The following is a 25,591-nucleotide window of genomic DNA, read 5'->3' as shown; positions in this document are numbered from 1 at the left end:
TGACACATAGTCGAATGGATCTAGATATCCATCATTTAGCAACTTTTGAATCCTTCTTCCATGGATGTGACCTAGCCTACAATGCCACAGGTATGCATTGTTCACCTCATCTCGTTTCCTCTTAGACACATTTACATTCATGATATGTGGAGTGGTGTCTAACATAAATAAACCATTATGCAATGTTCCTTTCGTGATGATCTTATCATCTAATAATATCGAACAACCATTGTTCTCAAAAACAAATTTATATCCACTAACTGTTAAGCATGAAATGGAAATAATGTTTTTGATAATAGAAGGAACAAAATAACATGCATCTAATGCAATAAAAGCTCCACTAGGCAGATGTAGAGCGACCTCGCCAACAGCTAATACAGCAACTTTTGCTCCATTACCCATCTTTAGGTCCATCTCGCCTCTCTCTAGTCTCCTAGGCCTTGCCAAAACCTGCAACGAATTGCATATATGATAAGCACTACCGGTATCTAATACCCATGTGTTATCATAAGAGTCTGACAAATGGAGACTGATCATGAATGTACCTGAAGCTTCATCAAGCTTTTGTTTCGCCCTTTCTGCAAGGTACTCTTTGCAGTTTCTCTTCCAGTGCCCATCTTTACCACATTGGAAGCACTGGCCTTTGTCCTTTGTTGGGTCTTTCTTAGCAACCTTTGCTTTACCTTGTTTGCCCTTGCCCTTTCCCTTCTTAAGGGACCTTTCTGCTTTCCTTTTCTTTCTGGTCTCACCAGTGTAGAGAACTGGCTTCTCTTTCTTAATAGTACTCTCTGCCTCCCTCAACATATTGAGGAGCTCTGGGATAATCACCTCAAGCTTGTTCATATTAAAATTCATTATGAACTGTGAAAAGGAATCTGGTAGGGACTGAAGCACAATGTCCACACACAAGTTATCCTCTAGGACCATTCCTAGACCTGTGAGTTTCTCTATCCACTCAATCATCTTTAGGACATGGTTCTGAACCGGTGTCCCCTCAGTCATCCTAGCGCGGAAAAGGCTCTTGGATATCTCATATCGTTGAGTCCTTCCCTGTTCCTCAAACAATTTACGGACATGTAGGAGAATGGATCTGGCATCCATCTTTTCAGTTGTCTTTGTAACTCTGGAGTCATAGAGCCCAACATATAGCACTGAGCAAGAGTGGAGTCATCAATGTACTTCACGTAGCGAGCGATCTCATCCTCGCTTGCCCCTTCTTCGGGCGTAGGCATCACTGTATCAAGGACGTACACGATTTTCTCCGCTGTGAGAACAATTCTCAAGTTACGGAGCCAATCCGTATAATTTGGACCAGTGAGGCGGTTGACATCAAGTATGCCACGTAAGGGATTTGAAAGCGACATTTTCTGAAAATAAAGATGTAGCAAAATGAATAACATGCAGATTTTGCAAGAAGTAAACTATCAAGATATGGACTTCTATCTTAATATGCTCCCACTATTTTACTAACGAGTCACGCGACACCCTCAGCACGTGAAACGGAAATCTCTGGCAGACTTCTAGTGGGGATCAGGATCCAATCAGCGTCTTAGTGTAACCTCGAGGGACTCGACCAATCACACTAAGCCTAAAAGGTAGGCAACTCTTACCGATCACAACTCCTTGTGATTCCCGTCCTGTTCGGCCTCCGAATCACCATGGCCTCGAGGGACTCGACCAACCATGATGCTCGGTTAAGTCAACACCTTCGTTACAAGATGAGTCTGATTTGATGATATACCCTCGAGGGACTCGACCAAGCATACCATGTCCTCAGGTCACCGGTGACATCTCTATGTCGTAAGCAAGATAGCGAATCGCGATATAGGTGAGTCTCGAGGGACTCGACCAACTCAACCTACACCGGGATTCGGTTCCTACTCATAACGATGGAAGGCCACGTGGGTCAATCTAATTGCCTCACGTTTACCGACTTAATATTATCGAGAGATGTTTCTATAATTTGGTCTCCTAATATGACATGTCACACATATACATATTTAATATATATCTACATCGCATGCAAATATATATACTTATCTAGTATGTGTATAAGCAATCACATCAGATGATCATGGACCACAACCTAATATGATTAGGCCCGAGCCAGTAGGCCTAATCACTCACATCAAGATCTATGTGTGCAACGGTGCATCTCCATGCCCTGTGATCGTCCATCTCGTCCTCGTCGGTTTCGTCGACATCTTGATGCATCTCCATGCATCACGATCGTCCGTCTCGTGGGTCCTGCTGTCGCATCCACGCTCCCGCTGCGCCTCCTCATGTGATTACAACTTAATCATAGGCACGCAGGCCCGACAATAAACGAGAAATATAATGGAGGTTCGCAGACCTCAATAATAATAATCACAAGTACACACATCACACGGTCCATGATCATCCGTCCACACATCATACATCACATGTATAAATAATCATCATCATGTAGGACTACTAGATAATAATAAAAAATAATAATCAACTAAACCTTTTAATTAATTAATATTTTTCTGAAATCAGGGACATGTAGGGAATTTCTCAATTCCTAAGGGTATTTTCGTAATTTGGACAAAAGACAGAAACTGGAATTTCTCAAATTCCGAGGGGCAAAACTGTCTTTTTCCCAGAAAACCCTAATGCCCTTTCCCCTTTTCGCTGCTGCCGCCGCCGCCACCCTGCCGGCGGCGGCCTGTGCGGCGAGGGGCGGGGCGCTGCCCTCGCCTGCGGGCGTCGCCACCTCCGCGGGCAGTTCTGCCGGCGAGGCAGCGCCCGCAGGCGGTGCTGCCTCGCTGGCGGCCGCCCCTGCGGGGTTTTTGCCCGTGGGAGCAGCGGCCACAGGCGCCGCTGCCCTGCGGTGCCTCAGCCCGCGCTGCTGCCCCGCGGCGCCTCTGCCCGCGGCTCTGCCCTGCGGTGCCTCAGCCCACGCTGCCAGCCCCGCCGGCAGCAAGCAGACCGCCGGCCGGCTGCTGCAGGCACAGCGCTTGCGCATGCGCTAGCGCTGTGCTGCCTGGCTGCGGCTGCGGCTGCCGTTGCAGGTGGCTGCAGGCATGCAGATCGAGGGTAGCAACTGTTGCTGCCCTTCCTCGCTTTTGCGTCAACGATTTTGACGTCAATTTTCTTCCTAAACACAATACACGCAGTTCAAAACCAATCATTCGCACGAACAACCTGGCTCTGATACCACTGTTGGGAAATCATTGGGGGCGACATCATATGCGCAGCGGAAGAACAAGAAAACAAAAATCCCCGATTCCCAAAAAGATGTTCGTCGTCGTGCGAAGATTGGTGCGAAAAAATCCGCAAAAACACAAAACTGCGTATAGAGATTGTGTTACCTAGGGAGATCGTATATCCCTGTTTCCTTGCAGATCCTTAGGAGAGGGTGAAGGAGGTCAAGCGTCCTCCTCTCTAGCGGTGATCCACACAGCAGGGTTGCGACGACGCTCCTCAAAACTCCAGGCCTACTCTGAGGTGGAGAGGGAGAGGAGAATAGGAAGGGCAAGCAAAGACTCTAGCCTATGAGGCTGTGAATCCCTCCTATTTATAGAGATCCCGTGTCAAAACCCTAATGGGTCCTTTCCCTAGTGGGTATTGGATCTGCATCCAATAAGACAAGGGCTCCGTCGGATATCTCATATCCGAACCTCTACTCATCGCAATGCCTACCATATGTGTGTGACCCTCTAGGCCCAATATCGAGCTGGCCGTGAGTCATACCTGTTAGAACTCCTTCTAACTTAGTGAATTATTATCTCTGTAATAATTCACTCGACTCATCGACTACGGAAGTACTAGGCCACTACGCCGTAGTCCCCAGACGATACAGGGGAATCCAATCCATTGGACCTGTCTGTCCTCAGTTACCATGTACCTATAGTCCCTCATCCATCTAATATCCCAGAGACCGTATATCGAGCATGGTGCTGTCAGACCCATACGGTTTCTACTCGAGTCTCGCTCTAATCGGATTCTCCCGGAGAACTCTTTCTCTCTCAACCCGAATGACCCTGGCCAGGGATTTGTCTGAGCAAGAACACATAGGATATTCCTCTCATGACGCCGAGAGTGGATGATCCTCTGTCGACACTCAATAGCCCTCGTAAGGTCGACTACCACTCCCAATGACCAGCTGTACTAGATCTGAGAACAGTCAAACCTATAAGTCTGGTATCAAAGAGTGGAGCACTCATACAGGACATCCTTGGTGTCTCAAGTCTAAGGACCAGATACACCACTAGGACTATGGAATCGCTGTCTGACAATAAGGCATCATCAACCATCCAGCATTCCGTAAGCGGATCAATCAGTGAACTCATTCTCCAATGAGCACCTGTACTGTATCCCTAGTGTCCCTACACGAGCAGCTATGAGACCAGCTGCATCCATCATATGGACGGGTATACAGCACACCAGTCTATCCGGTTATCACGATGTCCCTCTCGAGTAACCTATGACCGGGATTATTTAGGATATGTATTTAAAGGTGAATCGATCTCATTATCGTGATCTCATCACGATCCGATTCCCATTGCACAAATCCAAGGACATCACAATATATATGCATTTATGCAATAGTTATAAAGTGATATACGCCATAATATAATAAGCAAAAAGATTCTGTATCAAGTCACACGTGCCATCACTCACGTGATTGGCTTGCTGGGCACCTATGACTAGCACATGGCAGCGCCATGGTACCGCAGAGGCGGGACTTCCGTGAAAGTCATTGATCCCTTGCTCTCATGGAGGGAGAGCGTTCGGTCGTGAAAGGGGCCGAGGAGGTGGAGCATGCAGAGGCAAACTCTAAGTACCGAGACAAGGCTGAAGGGCAGATGCCAAGAAACTTTGTAAGACCGGTGTCAACGAGCTTCTCATCAAGATAGCCGAAAGTGAAGGACTTCGGGTCATGCAAGAGTGCACGGCCAAGGAACGAAGCAGGCAGTACGCGGTGCTGTACCTTTGCTACTCAGTGGAGTAGGCGACAGGGTTGATGGAGAAGACGGTACAATCCCAGAGGCGAACAAATCTATTAGAGAATTATTCCAAGTTGGAGTGAAAACTTCCTGCATTCCAGAAGTTCGATGGCATTGAGAAGGTGAATCACAGTAACTAACTCAACGCAAGGAGTGCAAACACTTCAAGTGCTTTAGAAGTGTGAGCAAAGAGCAGGCAAAGGCCAGTAACCAGCTCGATGCATGGAGTACAACCTCGAGAAGGCGGGTGAAGTCAAGTAACCTTTGCCTTCTCAACCCTTAAGAGAATGGGCGAAACTGAGTACCCTAATTCTCTTATCTATCCAGCGGAGGAGCTCTGCACAGGTTTAAAGACCATTCGAGGATAATGGAAGACAATAGTTGTCAAATCCTCACCAACGGTGATCAGTGCTACTGAGAGTAGATTGTCTGCTTCATTTCCCAACGAAATGCCAATCGAAAGCGGATGTGATGCGAACCTACTTGGAAGTGACAACTAAGTGAAAGAAGAGTCAATGGGCAAATTTTGTGGAGGAAGGACCCGAAACTTCAGAAGTTTGCGAGACGATGCTCGTTAAAGCTCCAACAAGCATCCACCCAGTTCAAGCAGCATGAGGCATTTGAGAGACTGACGCAGTAAGGATGGTCTTTTCGTTCATCTGGAGGATTCGCAGGACTCAACAAGGATCAACACAACTCAACCAACCCCACACCAGAGTCAGAGTCATTGGTGAGTTGAAGCAGCATAGCGGATCAAAAGTACGACTACTCAAAAACAGTAGCGGAGAGCAGCTGGGAGTCAAGAGGCGCATTGCAACTGGAGTAGAAGATTGAAGACTCAGCAAAGGCGAGGAGTTGCAGTGTTCACAAAGGTTTCGACGAGGACGTCGAAGGAATAAGTGTCTAGAATGGATAATTTTGACCCTTTGTTATGCAACTGTTTAGAGTTTGTAAAGTTTGTTTGTAATTTGCATTGTCTATGAAGTGTTTCTTGGAATGTTTGCTTGTGGATCCCGAGTGAGGCGTTCTCTCTAACCCGTTTCCTCTTTCGTAAGTCCTAAGGGACCGGGGAGGCTTCGGGGAGGTTGACCTTTACGGACGGACACGCAAGGGTACCGCATGACTTAGGCAAAACCAGCTATGTCCGTGACAGTATAACGTGGTTCATATGATGCCCACGGATGACCAGCATAATATCTTGCTTTGTCTTGGCTTCATACAAAGAAGACTAAGGTGCTGGATTTCATTCATGTAGTGAACCCAGTTCACATCTACCTTGATGTGTGTGTCCACGCAACTGGAAAATGTGAAGCTTGTATAATGATATACTACAGTTACTTCTTTGTTTTAATATGTGGAACTTTTTACTTTAAAGAGTTATGAATGTTTGTGTTTTTTTGTCACAAGTGCATTTCACTGAAGTTGTCACCAGATATTAAGTCCTTACTCTCAATTACATTTGTAATAATACCTTTTTTTCAATTTCCTGAGTACTTTGGTTACCATTCTTTGTGAGACTTGCTACTATCATTTTCAGCATGCTCATCAGTATCTTAACTTTTTTAATGCTCACTTTCTATTAGATTTTCATGGTAGATTTTCTGTGATTCATGATATATATTAGTTAAATTATCCACTTCGTGGTTCTTATTTGTGCTTTAGAAAATCATTTATAGAATGTCCTTATGATAGAGAACAAGGACCGCCATACTGTGCTGGTGGTATCAGTCCACAGGCAGACCTATACATACGTATCGTATGTTGGTATGCCAGTACACGGATTGGTACGTACCAGTTTTTGGAAAAAGATGAAAAATGATAAAAAAATTCACAAAAATTCTTTTTTAGGTTTTTTATTCTAATTTAATGATAATTTTATTATACCTAATTAAGAATAGAGTGCATATGAGACAAATAAAATGCATAAGGTTGTAATTAACCTTAAAGATCACTAATTTGGGCCTAAATGTAAGACAATAGATTTAATTGGGACTAATAATCATGTTTAATCTTTATAAATATATATTAATATGCCTCTAATTATATGAAATGATAAATAAAACATAAAATGAAGCTAAATACCTTAAAATTTATGAGAAATTCCACAAGATTCCGACTTCCAATCCCACTAGCTAAATGCCTTACCCTTTCCTTGCTTACCCGAAATAGGCTGGTTCATGTACGAGCAGTTGGCGGATCGGTATGTACTGTGCCCATTTCGTATCGTTTCGGGAGTAGTTGCTGGATTGGTACATACTGCTTGTTTCGTACTGTTTCGGGCAGTACATCAAACATTGATAGAGAACATCTAAAACTTCCTGCTGTTTCTTCCCAACTGCTTTGGAAAGTGAAACATATTTCAGAAATCATAATATACTCTCTTCTATACAAAAACCATTCAACGATTGTTAAATATACTAGAAAGGTTTTTCTATGGTGTCTAGAATGGATAATTTTGACCCTTTGTTGTGCAACTGTTTAGAGTTTGTAAAGTTTGTTTGTAATTTGCATTGTCTATGAAGTGTTTCTTGGAATGTTTGCTTGTGGATCCCGAGTGAGGCGTTCTCTCTAACCCGTTTCCTCTTTCGTAAGTCCTAAGGGACCGGGGAGGCTTCGGGGAGGTTGACCTTTACGGACGGACACGCAAGGGTACCGCATGACTTAGGCAAAACCAGCTATGTCCGTGACAGTATAACGTGGTTCATATGATGCCTACGGATGACCAGCATAATATCTTGCTTTGTCTTGGCTTCATACAAAGAAGACTAAGGTGCTGGATTTCATTCATGTAGTGAACCTAGTTCACATCTACCTTGATGTGTGTGTCCACACAACTGGAAAATGTGAAGCTTGTATAATGATATACTACAGTTACTTCTTTGTTTTAATATGTGGAACTTTTTACTTTAAAGAGTTATGAATGTTTGTGTTTTTTTGTTACAAGTGCATTTCACTGAAGTTGTCACCAGATATTAAGTCCTTACTCTCAATTACATTTGTAATAATACCTTTTTTTCAATTTCCTGAGTACCTTGGTTACCATTCTTTGTGAGACTTGCTACCATCATTTTCAGCATGCTCATCAGTATCTTAACTTTTTTAATGCTCACTTTCTATTAGATTTTCATGGTAGATTTTCTGTGATTCATGATATATATTAGTTAAATTATCCACTTCGTGGTTCTTATTTGTGCTTTAGAAAATCATTTATAGAATGTCCTTATGATAGAGAACAAGGACCGCCATACTGTGCTGGTGGTATCAGTCCACAGGCAGACCTATACATACGTATCGTATGTTGGTATGCCAGTACACGGACTGGTACGTACCAGTTTTTGGAAAAAGATGAAAAATGATAAAAAAATTCACAAAAATTCTTTTTTAGGTTTTTTATTCTAATTTAATGATAATTTTATTATACCTAATTAAGAATAGAGTGCATATGAGACAAATAAAATGCATAAGGTTGTAATTAACCTTAAAGATCACTAATTTGGGTCTAAATGTAAGACAATAGATTTAATTGGGACTAATAATCATGTTTAATCTTTATAAATATATATTAATATGCCTCTAATTATATGAAATGATAAATAAAACATAAAATGAAGCTAAATACCTTAAAATTGAAGAGAAATTCCATAAGATTCCGACTTCCAATCCCACTAGCTAAATGCCTTACCCTTTCCTTGCTTACCCGAAATAGGCTGGTTCATGTACGAGCAGTTGGCGGACCGGTATGTACTGTGCCCATTTCGTATCGTTTCGGGAGTAGTTGGCGGATTGGTACATACTGCCTGTTTCGTACTGTTTCGGGCAGTACGTCAAACATTGATAGAGAACATCTAAAACTTCCTGCTGTTTCTTCCCAACTGCTTTGGAAAGTGAAACATATTTCAGAAATCATAATATACTCTCTTCTATACAAAAACCATTCAACAATTGTTAAATATACTAGAAAGGTTTTTCTATGGTGTCTAAATATTTTATTGTATAATTATTGTACTATTATTTTTGTACCTAAATCCATTCCATCACAATATCTTCTATTTAAGCGATAACATTGTTAGCTATAATTTTTATGGTGAATAAAGGACAAGTCTTGGTGTCTTGGTATGGTTCTCTTGCGACTTGAGTAACCAAAAGTTTAAATCACAGATATAGCACCTAGGCTATATGGTTGTGGTCATTGATCTTTCTTAGATCCTAGGTGGGCGCCTTGTGCATAAGGACACTTTTTTTCCACAATTTCTATAGTGAATACCGCAAACTTCCGCTAATTTGAATTGAACGGTAATATCAAATCAGTCAATTTTCAGTGTTTGTGGCACCATATGATGATAATTGTGCTCACTGATTGTTGATTGGTTCATATGTCAACCTATGTTATGCCTTATGTTCAAGATTTTCTTAGCCAAAGTGCCTTTTGTAAGTTGAACACTGAAAATTGAATTGGACAATCCGAATCACTTGGTAAAATATCTCCTGATGCAGAGCATACAGAGCATTTGACATCCTAAACTGGATTTACCGCTACTTCACTGAGCCTCACTGTGTTCATTGGATAAGTATGAATTCACATCTTTTCTTTTGTTCTTTCTTATGGAAGTATAGTTATATTGAGTATTTCTTACTCGCATTTTGCCTTGTCTGCAGCATGGATACCTGGATTGGCACAGACATTGCTTTATGCGGATTTCTTCTACTACTACTTAAATAGGTAAATAATAGTTGTTTTATGAAACTTTTATAGTGTTTTTCTTTTCCTTTTTCTCTACATCATGATTTTTTCATTCACAGTTGGAAGAACAATGTCAAGCTCAAGCTACCAGCATGATTTGGTCTTATTTCAAGGTCAACCAACCGTGGTAGGATCTAGCCATAATGTGTGAGGAGTTACTCTTCTGGAGGCTTACTCCTGTGAATTCCATTCTCTTGTTTGAGTCCTTCAAGTTGCCCTATCGTTTTAACATGTCAGAGTCATTTTTTAGCAGGTAAAGATATCCAAACCATACTTGTGGAATGCAAAATTATGTTCAATTCAGGTATGTCTTTTTTATTTCTTTGAATTCAACTGTGCAGGAGTCAGATATAAGATTCGTTATCTGTTCTGAGCTGAGATGACAAACTTGGCAAAAGTTTCCATGTGCTATGCGTGTTCTTGTATTGAAAAAAAAAAAAAAAATTCAATTTCTGTAATATCCTCTCTTTCCATATTTCAAGACAGTATCAAATCTTATATCTGCTTGTTTTTGTTCATCCAACCTATACTCCGTACCTCTTAGAAGTGATATTTTTTGCATTTTAGATTGTATTGTGCATTTCAATTTCGCATTATAGTCCAATGGATGTGGAAGATGAGACTTTCAATAAGTTGTTAAGTGGCTGCAACTTGACATGACCGGAAAAAACAAATAGTAGTTGGAGATAATGTTCAACTCTGTGGATCGATTCAGTGAGAACCACATCTTTCACTCGGAGCAGAAACTAATAAACTATTGTTAGTTGAGCAACTTTAAAAAGTAACAACTCCATGGGCCATGTGCCTTCGGTGCGGCATATCATCCCAATCTCATCCTCATCCCCCATTTCAAGCTGAAAAGTTCAACAGTAAATAAGGGAATTATCTGTGATCGTTCTTAACCATTCGTCAGCCACCATTATCTATGCCGCTTCGTGGTTGGACATCCAGGAGGCTTCACTTTGATTGGATTCATAGCGATCTTATATTATGCTCTTCCACCAAGTATACGGAATGTTGGTGAAAGATTAAGTGCCACATGATTAAGCTAAATCAAAACACCTTTTCCCCTCAGTTTCCCGTTACCAACGATACTTCGATCGAGTTAATTTTAATATTAATTTTAGCGAGAATTACCAAATGCTACATTGCCACCCCAGCGATACTTCGATAGAGTTATAACATCCGGTGGCATCAATGGACTTATGATACAAAGAATAATTAGTAATTGAGCAAATCTCGAACAAAATATCGTCATCCCTCCGCAAAAACAACGTCAAGGTGGATCGAACAAATAACGAAGAAAGCTAAGAATTTTATTGGCACAAAATAGCCTTGATTAAAGATAGATTGTGCATTATCTAGCTGAGTATTTTCTAAAAGAACGGATAAAAAAGAAAAAAAAATCATATTGGCGACGGTCCAAACAGTTTGCCCATACGGAACACAACCTCAACCTTAAGATTACAACGAGGTAGCTGAATGTCGTCAATTTGCCTCCGGACTCGCCAATGCATGAACATGATCCCAAAACACGCCTTTTTCTTTGCTAGCGAGTGACCCGGACCGTAATCTCTCTCTCTCTCTGTCTCTCTCTCTCATAGCCATAGGCTCGGAGCACGCGCAGGGGCCATAGTGCTCGCTCTCGCCGGGGCCCACCGCTGGAGGAGGAGGAGGAGGAGGAGGAGGAGGAGGGTTGGCGGTGGTGTCGGGAGGAGATGGAGGCTTCTGGTTCGGCGGTGGATCTCAGTCCGGAGGAAGAAAGGGTCCTCATCAGAGACATCACCATCGCCGCCGAATCCCTTGCCAAGGAGGGCGACATCTTCTTCCTCATCACCCATAGGTGAAATATCTGATCTTTCTTAATTTCTTAAAAATTCCTTTCAAGATTCTTTGTGGATTTGTGATATCTTCCTGCATCGTTGTTTGAGCGGCAGTGTAGGTTTTGATCCGGCATTTTTTGGTATTTTCTCAACCTCAGCGGTTAAAAATCATTTTTTTTTTTTTTTTCTGTTTTGGGGTTTTGAAAAAGAACCGACATTCTTGAGTGGTTTGAATTTTTTTATTTTTCCTAGTGGAGAACGTAGGAACTCAGCATGTTGATGCACATTTTTCTTTCATAAAGTTGATCTATCTTAGGTTCTTGGTCATCTATGAGGCCTTTACGAATCCATTTTCCTTATAATGTATCGCTATTTGCTAGATTTTTTTTTTTTTTCAATTTCCCCCTTCTTTCTTCCTTTTGATAATTTTCTTCTTTGATACTTACAACGTCTTGTAAACATGTCTGGATATTTGAAAGGATCTTTAACAATTTGTAGACTGTAGAAATAATTGAGGAGCCAACAAAATGTGGATTTGGCTAACAAAGAATTGGAGGATGATTATATAATTGAAGTATGTGGATTAAGTTGATTGAACTTCGATAACGAGTTTAAAAATAAAGTTGCTCATAAAGTAGGTATATGTGTGAAATTTTGGAGATCATAAAGTAAGTTGGAGATGAAAAAGACATACAGTTTTGTCGAGTCCAACTTCGTCAACTGCATGTCTTAAGAAAATAAACTGTTTGGCAGTAGTTGTTCTGCTTTCAGGTACACATGATCAGGGAACACAATGCTTGGCCTTGGCAACAATGGGCTTTGGTAGGTGTTAAATAATTGTTGCTGGCAAATAAGGTCGCAAATAATCTGATGTTTAGGTGAATCTATTGTTCGGTGATGTTTTTTGACCAAACAAAAAAGGGGATATGCATCTCTTAAACAAAGCCTTATGCAATAGCAATATAGAAAGCAATTTTTTAACAGCTCAAGAAATGATCACCTGGTCATTCCTTGACAAGGTATCTTTATTGATGAAAAATGGGCAGAGATTTACCAAAGAAATAAGATAGCTTGAGTAGAGGGTAGAATCCACAGGCAACAAGAGTGAATCCTGTTCAGGCTACTGAGTGGAATTACTTGCCTTAGCAGAAAGCATTGATCGATAGGAGGTGTAAAAGACATTACATTGTGTGGAACTTTCTAATACGGGTGAAGCAGAACTGTTTGTATAATAATTTAGCAAATGCTGTTACCCTCTTGAACAGAAACAACCTCTCTATATTTAGAGGTAAGACTATGTACATTGATCTTGGGAAGATCCTACATTGATGGAAGCCTCGTGCACTGGTGTACCTTTTGGTAATCTCTTGAAACCTCTTTTCATATTTTCAGTCATCAATCAGGTCAAAATTTTTTGCTAAGGCTCTGTTCAGTTGCTAGTAAAATGGTGGAGAAGATTTGTCGGAGAAGCATACATGTGAATTGTAAGAAAAGGAAAGGAATAGGCTGTAAATTAGTTTTTGTTGATGGATGGATGAAAAACAGTGAGAAAGAAGAAATGGAGAACTTAGTTTTCGTTTTTGGAGAAAAACAATCTGGAAAATGAAAAGTGAAGGTTTCCTAAATATCTAATAGAATTTTCCAGAAATTTGAGTTTTCTACTCAACAAATATTTGAAGAGGCAAATGTTTAATGAAATATTCATTTTTGTGGGATCTTTTGGTGCAACCAAAGACACCTGAAATCCATAACTCAAGCTTAAGATGTTGAGACAGTTGTATATCAAAATTTGAAGTTCACCCTGAGAAATATCATCTTTTTTCCAGATGGAAGTGGAACAGTGATAGAACTTTAGGAAGTAGGATCCTTTATATGTGAAACAACCTTATGAAAAGTTTGCCTTGAAGGGATGGAGGAAGGACGAGTGAGACGACAACAAGAATCTGAGGGCACAGGAAGATTGTGACGATCTCTGTGATGCTTGATTTGGTATTTTATGCACCTAGATGCTTGTGTGGTACAATGTGGCTTGACCTCTCTCCCATCAACTTGGGTCTCTAATACGGTTTTTCAGGCTCATATTAGCCTTCAACCAGTGAAAATGCCTGGAAATTGGTCAATTCAGCAAAATTCAGTCCAAGACATCTTAATGCAGCCTTTTGATGGACAAATTCTTTAAAATAGTGCATAAGATTATTGTGCAGCTTGATGCAAACAATCTTTTAGTCAAAGGAGGATTTCTACGTGGTTTTGGGTGAGGAAAAGAATCTTATCCAGTTATGAAAGAGAATACAGCTTATTCGTATTGGAACTTGGTGTGAAAGATGATGTTTTTATCTCACTGCTAATCAGGTTAGGAAGGAGAGGGTTAACCAGGTCTTCTTTCCGAATTTTGTCAGTAGTATGAAAGGTTTTTATATTTTCCAACAATTTCAGATTGAACTTTATGATGACTAGTATTAGCTAATTTGTTTGGTCAAACAAGTCCTGTTTAAGTCTGGTTACAGCTAATTTAGTCCTATTTTAGCTAATTTATTTGGCCATACAATTAGACAAGTATTTTTGTAATTAAACTAAGGATTTTAATTTCAATTTACAACTAGTTTTAACAATTGATTGAACCGATATAGTCTTGGTGTACATGACAGTTTGCTGACCTATAAATACCAATTGGTACCAATCTATATGGTTTGACAATGGTCCTTTGTCGAACTCGAACCGATAAATAATGGTTCTACCAATGTTTAATTCCTTTAAAACTAATTACTTGAGAGTTCTAGAGTTAAGAGTATCTTTTTTAATGCCTATCGGACCATTATTTGATTTATTTGAAACTAAAATTTTGAGAGTTGAAATCTCTTTAGCTGGAATTTGTAAGTTGACAAGATTAACTTTTTACCTGCTAAGTCTTATACATAAGAGAGCTTGTACGGCCTAAAGACCTTTCTTGCATACTTTCTTAGTTTTCTTGTATTTTCTTGGTCCTTCATGTCCAGTGAATTCAGCAACACTTGACATTTTCTGTCCTATTTGTATTGAAGTGATTGTTTCTTGTTGATGAAGCTATGTTTCTCAATATGTCACTGCATCTATGTCTTGATGCTTATGCTTGATTCACTTGAACTCTGGTGCAAAGGTATCTATAGGATGATTTTGCAGCCTATAGTGATGCATTCAGTGGAAACATTTCTCCTCTCTTTGTAGAAAAAATTGCCAACTAGAAATTGATTCCTTCTATCGATAGCATGGCAAAATGCTTCAGCTGAGATGAAGAAAGCAGCGAGTAACATGAAAAGTTCATATTGAGTGATGCCTTGTTGTTTATGGTATAATAAGATTAGGAGGCCTATTAAATAAGAAATTGAGAGAGAGTCACAAAACCACTTCTATTTATTTGCATGAGATATAAAATATATAGTTTTTTGGTTGGTTTAATACAAGTATATCACAATTCACAAGTTGAATTTAATTTGTCAACCTAAATGTCCCTGGTTTCTGTATGCTTTATTCATGAATTTGATGGCAGCATTAAAATGCCGCAAGGTTTTTTCTTTCTAACTATGACATTTACAAAGGATTAATGCAGATGATTTTGTTTCTTTCTAATCCAAGGTTACTTTGGGTAAATAGGTGGTGGCAACGTTGGCTTGATTATGTTAACCAAGATATGACTAGCAGCTCGGTCAATGGCTCATCTTCATATGGTTCTCATCATCATGACTCAGCTTCTTCAAGTGCAAAAAGACCTTCGGCTATTGACAATTCTGATTTGATATATGATGCGACATCTGAAGTGTCGAATGTGGAATTTGAACTCCATGACACTCTAGTGGAAGGCCGTGATTATATATTGCTTCCTCAACAAGTTTGGGAAAAGTTGCATGGCTGGTAATTTACATTTTAGTGTCAAATTGATAAATTTTTTTGATTGCTCATCTTACCCATGTGGCTAGATATAAAATTTATTTTATATTTTTTGACTAATGTAACATATATTTTGTGGAGTCGATGATGTGTGTAGATGGGTAACATGCTGTTTTCTCAGACTGTATTATGTGGTAAAAGTGACTGACATCTCAATTTTTTGTCAGTTGGTTTTCTTAGATTTCTTTTTTGTAGTTCAATTTTGTCATAAGATCACAAATCAAAAGTGTCATACTTTTCTGGTCTGAAGGTTCGCAAATAAACAATGTTTATATATTTTTGGTCTGACATAAAATGGTAGATACCTTTTATTACTTGAAATTGCTATTATTTCTTCCTCACCACAGGTTTTAGAACTGCCATTGTCCTTTCCTTATCACCACATGTTTTTACTGCCATTGCCTCATTTTCTGAGTCTTTTTGGCATAAAAGCTATGGTTAAAGTAAAAAACAGTATACCATGGAAATGGACCACGAGGACATCATATGCTGTTATAGATAGCCCTTTAAAGCATGTTATACAATTCTATTCCTGTTTGTGACTGCAATTTACAAGAGGTCTGGAAGAAGACATAAAACAATGTTCATGCCTTCATGGAAAGTCAGGTCATTCTCAAGCATACGAAAAGCCACCGAATGGGATGCAATATTAGAATAAGGTTCCCTTGTTAGATAAATGAATAGAAAAAGAAAAATAAATGGTTTGTGAAGAATAAGATCACTGATGCCCATCTGGTCTGCTTGGTTATGGGATGTCCTTTTAGTTGTTTTGTATTACCAGTGAAGGTAACTAAGATCACAAAGACCATTCAGTTGATGATGTTTAGGTCTGTACCAGGACATGTTGTATTATATTGTTATTTTTACATTGTTTCATTTTAGTTTCACGAGCTGTCCTAGTGGAATAACTTTTTAAGTCCTTTTTTCTTGTTACTTATTTAGTCTTTACTTGTATCTGAAACTGTGAAAAACTTAAGTTGATTTTTTGAATTATTGATCAAGTTGCTATGTTTCTTAGCCATAGAAAGGTCCTCCATGAGGAAGAAACAGTGACATGTCAGCCTTAAACTAGGTGTTTGGCTGGTTATTTCTCCTTGAGGGTTGGATTGATAATCAACTAAATGTCCTTTTGATCACCATAATGAAAATCTCACTTGAATGTGTCAATTCTGCAAAGAAGACTCAGAACAAATTGCAATTTTTTCCTTAGGTAAGTTGTGGGGGAAAAATGGTTTTAGTGACATGTCTTAATTTTGCAACAACTTGTTTTCCATATCATGTGGTTAGCATCATAAATGATAAGGTTTCAGAAGATTGACAAAATTCTTTGTATTTTTCTTTATGGTACTTGTTGCAATAATATGAATTGCAAAATTGCCATTCCCTTGTTTTGTTATTCTTTTTTTGGTTTGTTGTGATCAAAGCTTTAACATAGTTGTGATCAAAGCTTTATTAGAAGTCTCAGAACAAATTGCAATTTTTTCCTTAAGGTAAATTGTGGGGGGAAAAATGGTTTTAGTGACATGGTATTAATTTTTGCAAAAACTTTTTTTCCATATCATGTGGTTAGCATCAGAAATGATCAGGTTTCAGAAGATTGACAAAATTTTTGTATTTTTTTTTATGGTACTTGTTGCTATAATATGAATTGCAAAATTGCAATTTCCTTGTTTTGTTATTCTTTTTTTGGATTGTTGTGATCAAAGCTTTAGCATAATTGTATAGACTTTTAAGTCTTATGATTTAAATGAATTCTTTTGAAACTTCAAGCCTTCTTCTTTACTGTTTCTGTTGAAAAGTGATTTGTTCTTAATACCATCATCTGATGCCTATTTTCTATGTCATGTAATTTCTAAGAGTTTTTTTTTCAATTTTTTTGAAGAACTGAAAATAGTTTAACAATAGTTTATATTGCAAAAGCAAGACAACCATGCAAAGACAATAGAACCAACTTCTAAAGAAATTTCTTTGATGCACTAACTACTAATAAGTAAGAAAATGATATGTTCCTTTTCATGTTTATATATAAGCTAATACATTTTATGTTCTTTAGAATTTCCGCAACAAGTAACTTGGGATTATTGTGTCACTAATGTTAGACTTGGCATTTTATTTTGTTTATAATATCTCTGAATTTATGAGTATGGAAAATGCTTAAACCATGAAGTCTTCCTGGAGTTATTAAATCAGTTACTTTACTTCTTTTCCAGGTATGGTGGTGGTCCAACATTACCAAGAAAAGCCATTAATACAGGTTTGTCTCAGACTGATTTGGCTATTGAAGTCTATCCTCTACGCCTTCAGTTATTTTTGATGCCAAAAGAAGAGAGAGCAGTTATTAGGATAAGCAAGAAGGTTTGTTCTATGAAGTTTGTTCTATAGCTTGCTTAATCAGCCATTTTTCTACCTGTTCATCTGAATGGTTGTTGCACAAATTGAACAAGCCTTTGTGAGTGGAATTGCATTATAAACTTGTATTTATTGAGGCATGAAGGATCAGTTATTTTTTGGGTACTTGACATATGTTAATCTTGCAGAGATAATGCAGGATTTGGCTTTTCCCATTCATCGATGTTCATATTTGTTTATCAACTAACACTCCAAATTCTTTCAACACTAGCAAATGAAATCATCTTTAATCTAATGGATCTGCTCCCTTTATGCATCCCCAGGTTTCCACATCCTTATTCAGTTGGTCACTTGAGCATGTACCAGTATCACACTCCATTAATCTATATGCAGCTATGAATAATGTGCTAATGACTTTATTCATTTGAATGTGCCGTTCAACTGCTTATATTGTGACATACACACACATCTAATAAAATTTGAAAGTGTTGACCTAATTTTTGTAGGAAACAGTTGGTGAACTTCATAAAAAGGCTTGTGAGGTTTTTGGTTTACTCCTGGACCAAGTAAGAGGTTATTTACTTCCACATTTCGTTTATGAAAGTGTATGATATATTTTTGTTTTCTTCCCTCTTTCAGGTTTGTATCTGGGACTATTATGGTCAACAAAAACATGCTTTGATGGACAACATGGATAAAACTCTTGATGATGTGAATATACAAATGGATCAGGACGTAGGTCTTTAACAGCTTTTTCCAATAGAACATTAAAATATCTTTAAGTTGCATTGGAACATGTTTTTACCTAAGGAAAATAGGGGTAAATTATGTGCTTGATCTTTTTCATTCTTGTGGTGTTCCATAATTTTATCTAAGGCTTGCATATTTATCTTCTAAATGTGTCTCTAGAAATCTAGCTTGCATATTTTACCTGAAGATTAACGACCTCCAGTTCTTGCTTATTAAGCACAATCTATTTAAAATATCATCTGCAATATGATGCTAATTATTGACTAAACTTGTTTTTGCACAGATTCTTGTAGAGGTCCTCACTGATGGAAATGGTACTGCTGATAGTGGATGTGCAACTTCTCAACAGGAAAATGGATGTACAGAGAAGGACTCAACTTCTGTAATTGTGGAGCCTTCTCAGTCAAGCTTGTCGGTTGCTGAAGGTTTGTCCACCAACAATTATGCTTCCAGAAGCTGCAGTTCAGAAATCTCACAAAGTCAGTACTTGGCTTCTCCAACTAGTGACTTGGACAATTTGCATGGAACAAATAACATTAATACACGAGCAGCCCCTTTGGGTCTCACTGGGCTCTTGAATCTTGGAAATACCTGCTTTATGAACAGCGCAATACAATGCCTTGTCCATACACCAGAATTTGCCAGATATTTCCGTGAAGATTACAGGCAAGAAATAAATTGGCAGAACCCTTTAGGCATGGTTGTAAGTATCTGTCTTGGCATATATTGGTGTTTATTTTGTCAAATATATTTGGAGAATTTTAAGCCACTGTTGATGTCAAAGATATGACTAATGAAAATTCTTAATATTGTCTTTCACTAATATATTGTTTTCTTATTCCTGCCGATGCTTAATTTTCATACTCACTTTCTAATATATAAAGCAATAGTTTCCATGGTTTATTGATGCTTTTGCTAAGTAGTTAACTTGTGTTCATCAAAAAGACTTTGTGATGATTCTGTAAGCCACTTGTTTGAAAATCTTTGCTGGTGCTTGAGCCTACCGAGCAGAGACTGATGAATGCCTTACTGCCTTCTGAGTTCATGAAAAATCTGGTCTATCTACTTGGGTGGTATGGTTGGTACAGAGTTCCTCTGTTTAACATGAACTACCATGCTACATGCTGTATCTTAAATTACCTCCGATAGACAACTTTTGACTCTCAAAGCCTGCTTAAAAGAAGTTACTATTGAAAGTCAAAGCCTACTTAAAAAAAGTTACTGAATTGTTAGCCATCTACCCAGTCCATTGGGTTTCTCTTGCTGCATCGCAAGTCACCTTTAGACTGTTCTCAAAATTTTAGGAGTTTCTTATTTAGTGTAACATACATACATGTAAAATTTGATTAGTAGTAATGAATACTTCTGATCATGATTTGGGCTGTCAAAGTGAGGTATGAACCTTGAATATGCATGTATATTAGGCATGAGGCTCACAAAGGGTTAGATTTTGGAAGCTTGCCTTTGTCAAGGTTCACGAGTTTCATTGAGGCTTCACGCTCACTAATTGTCAACCTTTTTAAAAGATCAAGACATGGTTCAAAATATTGGTTCAACCAATATGTACTGGTTGGTATTTACTAGTCCAAACAAGACCAGATAACGAATCATACAATTTGGTAGTAGTCAATATGTAGCTTTTTTTACTATATTTTGTAGTGACAATCGGCAGTGGCATAAGTTGGTATACTGTACAAGATCTTACTTTTGTGTTGGTTGTCAAAACTGGTATCAAAGATTGGCATTTAAAACCTTGGATCCAATGCCTAAATGACACACCTCCATATAGATAGTTAGTACATTTTCTTCATTACTGCAGTGAAATTTATATAAAGGATTAAAATACTCATTCTGTAATAATGCAATTAGATTAATCAGTAAAGAAGTTTTTTCCTTCATTGACAAGGTGGAAGAGTTTGGATAAATGGTCTCACACAGCCTATTATTTCTCATTTTCTCTTTCTTCTGTTCTTTCCAGTCCTCCAAGAGGATTAGAAACTATAAGATTCCAAAAGGACGACATTAAGATGATATCACTAGCCCTCATGCCTTTTGCTTCTTTTACTCATTTCTCCGAGGTAAACATGTTTCTTAGGATATGTTTTTTACGATGCATGCTTTATAATTTCAAGAAAGAAGTAACAAATTGGGTGACACTATATCTCACTAATTCCTTATTGCATGTTAATTCTCTCATCATATTCAAAGTTCTAGTATTGTTATAGAGAAATCCAACAACAAAGATTGTCCTTTATAAAGTTTTCTTGATGAATCTTTCCAATATTCTCCAACATTAAATCACTGCAATGTATTGCATATAGAGTCCAATATAAGTGTTGTATTTTCGCTTCAAGTAATTTGCTTAAGACAAAGGATAGCAAAATTGATAAGATTTAAAAGTCCCATAGTTCTTCCATTTAAATTGGAGATATAAAGTAATTAAAAGATTACAAAATTCAAAAGATAAATCTTACCAATTAACACATAATTGTTCCCATTGTCGGTTATAACTTGGATGATATTTTATTCACCAATTTCTTCCACAAACTCATCAAGCAACTCATATATCTTTTCTTCAGATTTCATAAAAGATGATGCATCTATTGACTTCAAAAACATGGTTCTGAAAAAACAGTTAAGCATAAAATTAATTATACTCCTATATCTCTTGTCGGTCTAAGCATTTGACATAATAGAGCAATCATGCTTTACCAATGATTCTTTATAGCCCTTTAATAAGTCATTTGTATAATCTAATTCTTTTTTAAGAATGGAACTTGTAACTCATAATAACTTGGAGATTTTAATCCCTCACCATATCTTTCAATAACTTCAATCATTTATTTAAAACTGTCTAAACGACAAGTACTAAGGGGAAGGCTAGCCTGATAGAATAAGCGAGCAATATGTTGAATTATTCTTCCCCTTATCTCCTTATAACATGCATCTCTTATATTTACTTGTCTTTATTTTTCTCCTGTTTGTTCTTGTTGCTTTTGTGATTCTTGATACATGTATAAGTCCATCGATCTCTTTTTACCCTTCTTAACAATCATAGCTTCTTTTCCTTTTCTGTCATATACTTTTTTCTCACTTGGATTGATATTTTTTTGAATAATTTTCTTCTTCATCATCTCTAATATATTCAATATTATTCTCAATCTCATAAGATTCATTCCTTTACATCTTTTTTTCAGTTATATAAGCCAGCAACTCTTCTTTACATATGGTGGATATTTCTTGTATGATGATGCATTCTTGAAGTTGCTTTTGCACGGAAAATACTACATCTAGTAGTCGTATCATAAAAGTTGCAAGTAATTGCATTAGGATCTTTAGGATTCTTTAGATAATTGTATTTTTAAACAAAAGAAAAGAGTTATCTATGTAGTTAGAGAGGGAGAAAGGAGTCACTGACAATGGAAAGTGGGGAAGGAGAGGGCAGTAGTGACGGAGAAACTTTCGGACGACGACGATAGTGGTGGAGGAAGCTTCAGAGGTGTCTGTTGATGGCAGAGGAAGCTGTGGTCCTCTCACTCGATGATAGAAGGAGCGGAAGTAGCAATGGTGGAGGGAACTACACATGAAAGCTAAGTCGTCGGACTCGCCCGTCAACGACAAAGGAAGCATTAGTCCTATGCGTCGGTGGCGGAGGCAGTAGTTGCGCTAGAGTTTATGGCTCGGGGTCGTATGAGAGGGGGGGGGTGGCGAGGGGTGAGTTTTGCAGGTATAGTAATATTATGTAGCTTAGTTGGTTCAATTGAATCAACTAGCTACTATTCAACTGAACTGGACTTAATAGTCTGGTTCGATTGCTTTGTTTGAACAGGGCGCTTGCTCAAGGCACTAGTCGCCTTGGTTCAAGCAAGTGCCCAAGCGGCGCTTCACTGAAGCGCATCGCCTGGTCGATGCTTGAGGTGCTCGGGCCTTGCTCGCCTCACCCGAGCATGTAGGCGAGCGCCGGGGCACCTATTTAAGCCCATGTTCCTCCATGCTATTGTTTCCTTCCTCCTTTATATTGTGTTTCCCATACATATTTTTTTCACCTTATGTGTTTTGCATTTACAACTGGCACGATGCTTGGTTTATTGAGCCAACTATTATTTGTTTGCTTATATATTATTAAATTGAAGGTACATGTGTTTCTGAATTTATTTCATCTTTAAGATTATTTTCATTAATTTTGATGCTAAATGCACCTTACTTCACTAAAGCATGTATCTGGTCATGCGTCAAGGCTCTAAGGAGCCTTGGTCTCTTGGTTCACCTTAAGGTTTGCTATGAATTTATGATTTTGTTTGCCATCTGCATGTGATACTTCACATTTTGATTATCTACTCTAACATGTCCGATGACATGGATGCTAATGAATCTATAAACATGTCACTTCTGTCTATTTGGATTGCACCTTATGATGCAACTGGTCTGATAGAGTTGCTCACCACCATCTTAGCCTCCCTTTAGCAATATGGTGATATGCAAAGTTTCTAGACATACACATACTGAAGATTATGGCTTTTTTTCCTTGTTGCATGTTGCTTAAGGTTCTTAAAGGTGCTACTCTTAGATATATTGTAAGTTCAAGTTCATTGTAAAATCTGTTGGTTTGTTCTTGATACCCATATAGTTGTATATAGCAGAAAAATCTAATTCTATGTTATGTTTCCAACATTTTGAATTGATCTAATATTCTATATAGACATTTAAAGAAAATTCTGGTGGAATCCACGCTCTATAATCTGTTATACACTGGTGTTGGCAAAGTTTCTTCTTATATATTCATTTTGTTAAATATGACGCTGCAATAATTTTCTTACACAACTCATTTCTCAACTTTTTCTTGCATAGATATGTTAACAACAGTAATATTTTTCAATATGATCGATTTTTATCATTTCATATGGCTTTGTTGCCAAAACCTTGTCTTGTTTCATATTCGTTTGCAATTACAAGGGTTTGAATACTTTTAGTAATTTTCTGCTACTTTATGGCAATAGACTTGCTTAATAGCTTAAGAATATTCTTATGCAGCATCTATGTTAAGCTCGTCATGAGATGGCCACAAATATCTGAACGAAATAACAATTCCAGACCATTTACCATATTCTGAAGTTTTAATTTTCTGATCTGCATTAAACCTCATCTCCAAACAGTTTATGAAAGCCATTGTCACTTGATGTCCTTTCAAATTTTGTGCAAGGCTTCATGACATGCTATGTGGTTTAGTATCCATTGGCTGGCCAAAATTTGTGCTGATCTCTATGTGTGTTCTTATCTTGTAAGTTTGCATAACCTGCGTAACTGTGATATGTGCTTGGCATCTACTTTCTGATAAAGTGTCTAGTTATGCACATTAATATTATAAATATTATTTATTTGCTACTGGCCTTCATGATGTGAAAATTAAAAAAAAAGTTAACTCTATGTGCACAATTTTTCTTAAATTTTTGTAAATGTTGGAGTGCTGAAATGACTTTTACTCTTTAATGTTGGATTTACTAAATCACAATGGTAGTCATGCAGGGTGAGCTTGCTTTAGCTTTTGGAGAGTTACTAAGGAAGCTATGGGCTCCTGGGCGTACACCTGTTTCTCCTCGACCATTTAAAACAAAACTTGCTCGCTTTGCACCCCAATTCAGTGGAAATAATCAACATGATTCTCAGGTTTTACTGCTTAGATTATTTTGATTCACTTTAGTAATTGTATAATCCTTTGATGCAGAATTTGTACTTGTCCATTCAGGAGCTTTTGGCATTCCTGTTGGATGGACTCCATGAGGACCTGAATCGTGTGAAGCATAAACCTTATATAAAATCCAAGGATACAGATGGGCGACCAGATGAAGAAGTCGCTGATGAGTATTGGGCAAACCATATTGCTCGCAATGATTCTATCATTGTTGATGTATGCCAGGTAGATTTTGTAAGAATTCAAAGGACAATTTGATACATTTATTATGTGTTGCACTGATTTGATACATTTATTATGTGTTGGACTGACACTTGCTGTTTCTTTTTGTTAATTTTGTATACTGATGATAAACAGATGGCACCATGTAGCTTTATGAATTGCATTTCTTTCATTTTAGTTTCTTATGCTTGATCTCTGAAGTCTGAACGACTTAGGAGTGTTCATACTTTTAGCAAGTTTAGCATTGATGATCTCTCGTATTATTAATTATTTCTTCCACAAATTAAGTTCCCGAGATTATAAAAGAAACCAACTACATAATTGATTTCTTCATATGGAAATTGGCAAATTGGTATTTAAGTGTTCTTTTTTTTCTTCGGGTTTTGATGGTGAAGGTAGCCCACATGACTGCGATGCCATTGTCTGGTCCCTTCCATGCTAGGTCTCTTGTGGTTTACTGTAACAAGCATCAGACATTTTAGACCACAAAGTTGACCCACAAAACCAAAAAGAATGCGTGATAGCTTCTACTTAACCCAGAAACAGCTGTGGTATTTTGAAAATACTATGTTTTTTTATGAAATCTTACTTTGGACCAAGGACTATCGCATTGTCATGGACTTAGCTGGAATTGCCTAAGTCGTAAGGTATCTTTGCAGCAAAGTCACGAACTTAGCTGAAGTTGCCTAAGTCGTGAAGCACCCTTGCGCCAACTCCTCGGACTTTAGCTGGGATTGCTCAAGTCATGAGACGCTCTTGCGACATATGCGTCCGCAAAGGTTCAACCTAGTTGCAGCCTCATACAGGTCCCAAAGGACCTGTAAAACAGAAAGTTGATTAGATTGAAAATGAGCGACGGACAAGTCTCGACCTTTCGCGAAGAGGGAAGCTTTACAAGCAATTCAGTGAGCACCTTGAGTGCAAGAGAGAAAAGAGAGGAAGGAGAAAACAATGACTTTAGAAGGTAAAACGAACAGTTGCAAGTCCACAAACAACTACTCACCGGGTGTTTGGTACGAAGTTAAGTTCCCGTCAAGTTAACGTACGAACTTGTGAAGATTGTTCAACGCCCGACTGTATACTGAAGCCCCATCCAGCCCTGTGCCACCCAGGGGGTTCT

General features: G+C 38.2%; 1 protein-coding gene and 1 long non-coding RNA gene across 6 annotated transcripts in view; both read left to right on the top strand.

Moving 5' to 3' along the window:
- The window catches only part of LOC103988654 (uncharacterized), a 35,103-nt gene extending 24,873 nt beyond the window's left edge, over nt 1–10,230 (top strand). For all 4 annotated transcript variants that reach the window (XR_010514347.1, XR_010514345.1, XR_010514344.1 and 1 more), the window contains 4 exons: nt 9,468–9,541; nt 9,630–9,693; nt 9,774–9,967; nt 10,056–10,230. This is a non-coding gene — a long non-coding RNA (uncharacterized LOC103988654). The remainder of the gene's footprint in view (nt 1–9,467; nt 9,542–9,629; nt 9,694–9,773; nt 9,968–10,055) is intronic.
- A 956-nt stretch (nt 10,231–11,186) lies between these two features.
- LOC103988653 (ubiquitin carboxyl-terminal hydrolase 5) overlaps nt 11,187–25,591 on the top strand; it is a 48,930-nt gene continuing 34,525 nt past the window's right edge. Inside the window, exons 1-8 of one of the 2 annotated variants that reach the window (XM_009407252.3) lie at nt 11,187–11,557; nt 15,168–15,425; nt 17,672–17,816; nt 18,317–18,376; nt 18,450–18,545; nt 18,844–19,263; nt 24,084–24,224; nt 24,304–24,474. In XM_009407252.3, the coding sequence (XP_009405527.2) occupies nt 11,433–11,557; nt 15,168–15,425; nt 17,672–17,816; nt 18,317–18,376; nt 18,450–18,545; nt 18,844–19,263; nt 24,084–24,224; nt 24,304–24,474 (1,416 nt within the window). In that variant the 5' untranslated portion in view covers nt 11,187–11,432. The remainder of the gene's footprint in view (nt 11,558–15,167; nt 15,426–17,671; nt 17,817–18,316; nt 18,377–18,449; nt 18,546–18,843; nt 19,264–24,083; nt 24,225–24,303; nt 24,475–25,591) is intronic. The other variant, XM_065187941.1, reaches the window with a different exon arrangement.

This window comes from Musa acuminata, chromosome BXJ1-6 (assembly GCF_036884655.1).
Source record: "Musa acuminata AAA Group cultivar baxijiao chromosome BXJ1-6, Cavendish_Baxijiao_AAA, whole genome shotgun sequence".
NCBI lineage: Eukaryota > Viridiplantae > Streptophyta > Magnoliopsida > Zingiberales > Musaceae > Musa > Musa acuminata.
Note: the sequence above shows the minus strand (reverse complement) of the source record. Positions and strands in the feature narration are given on the sequence as shown.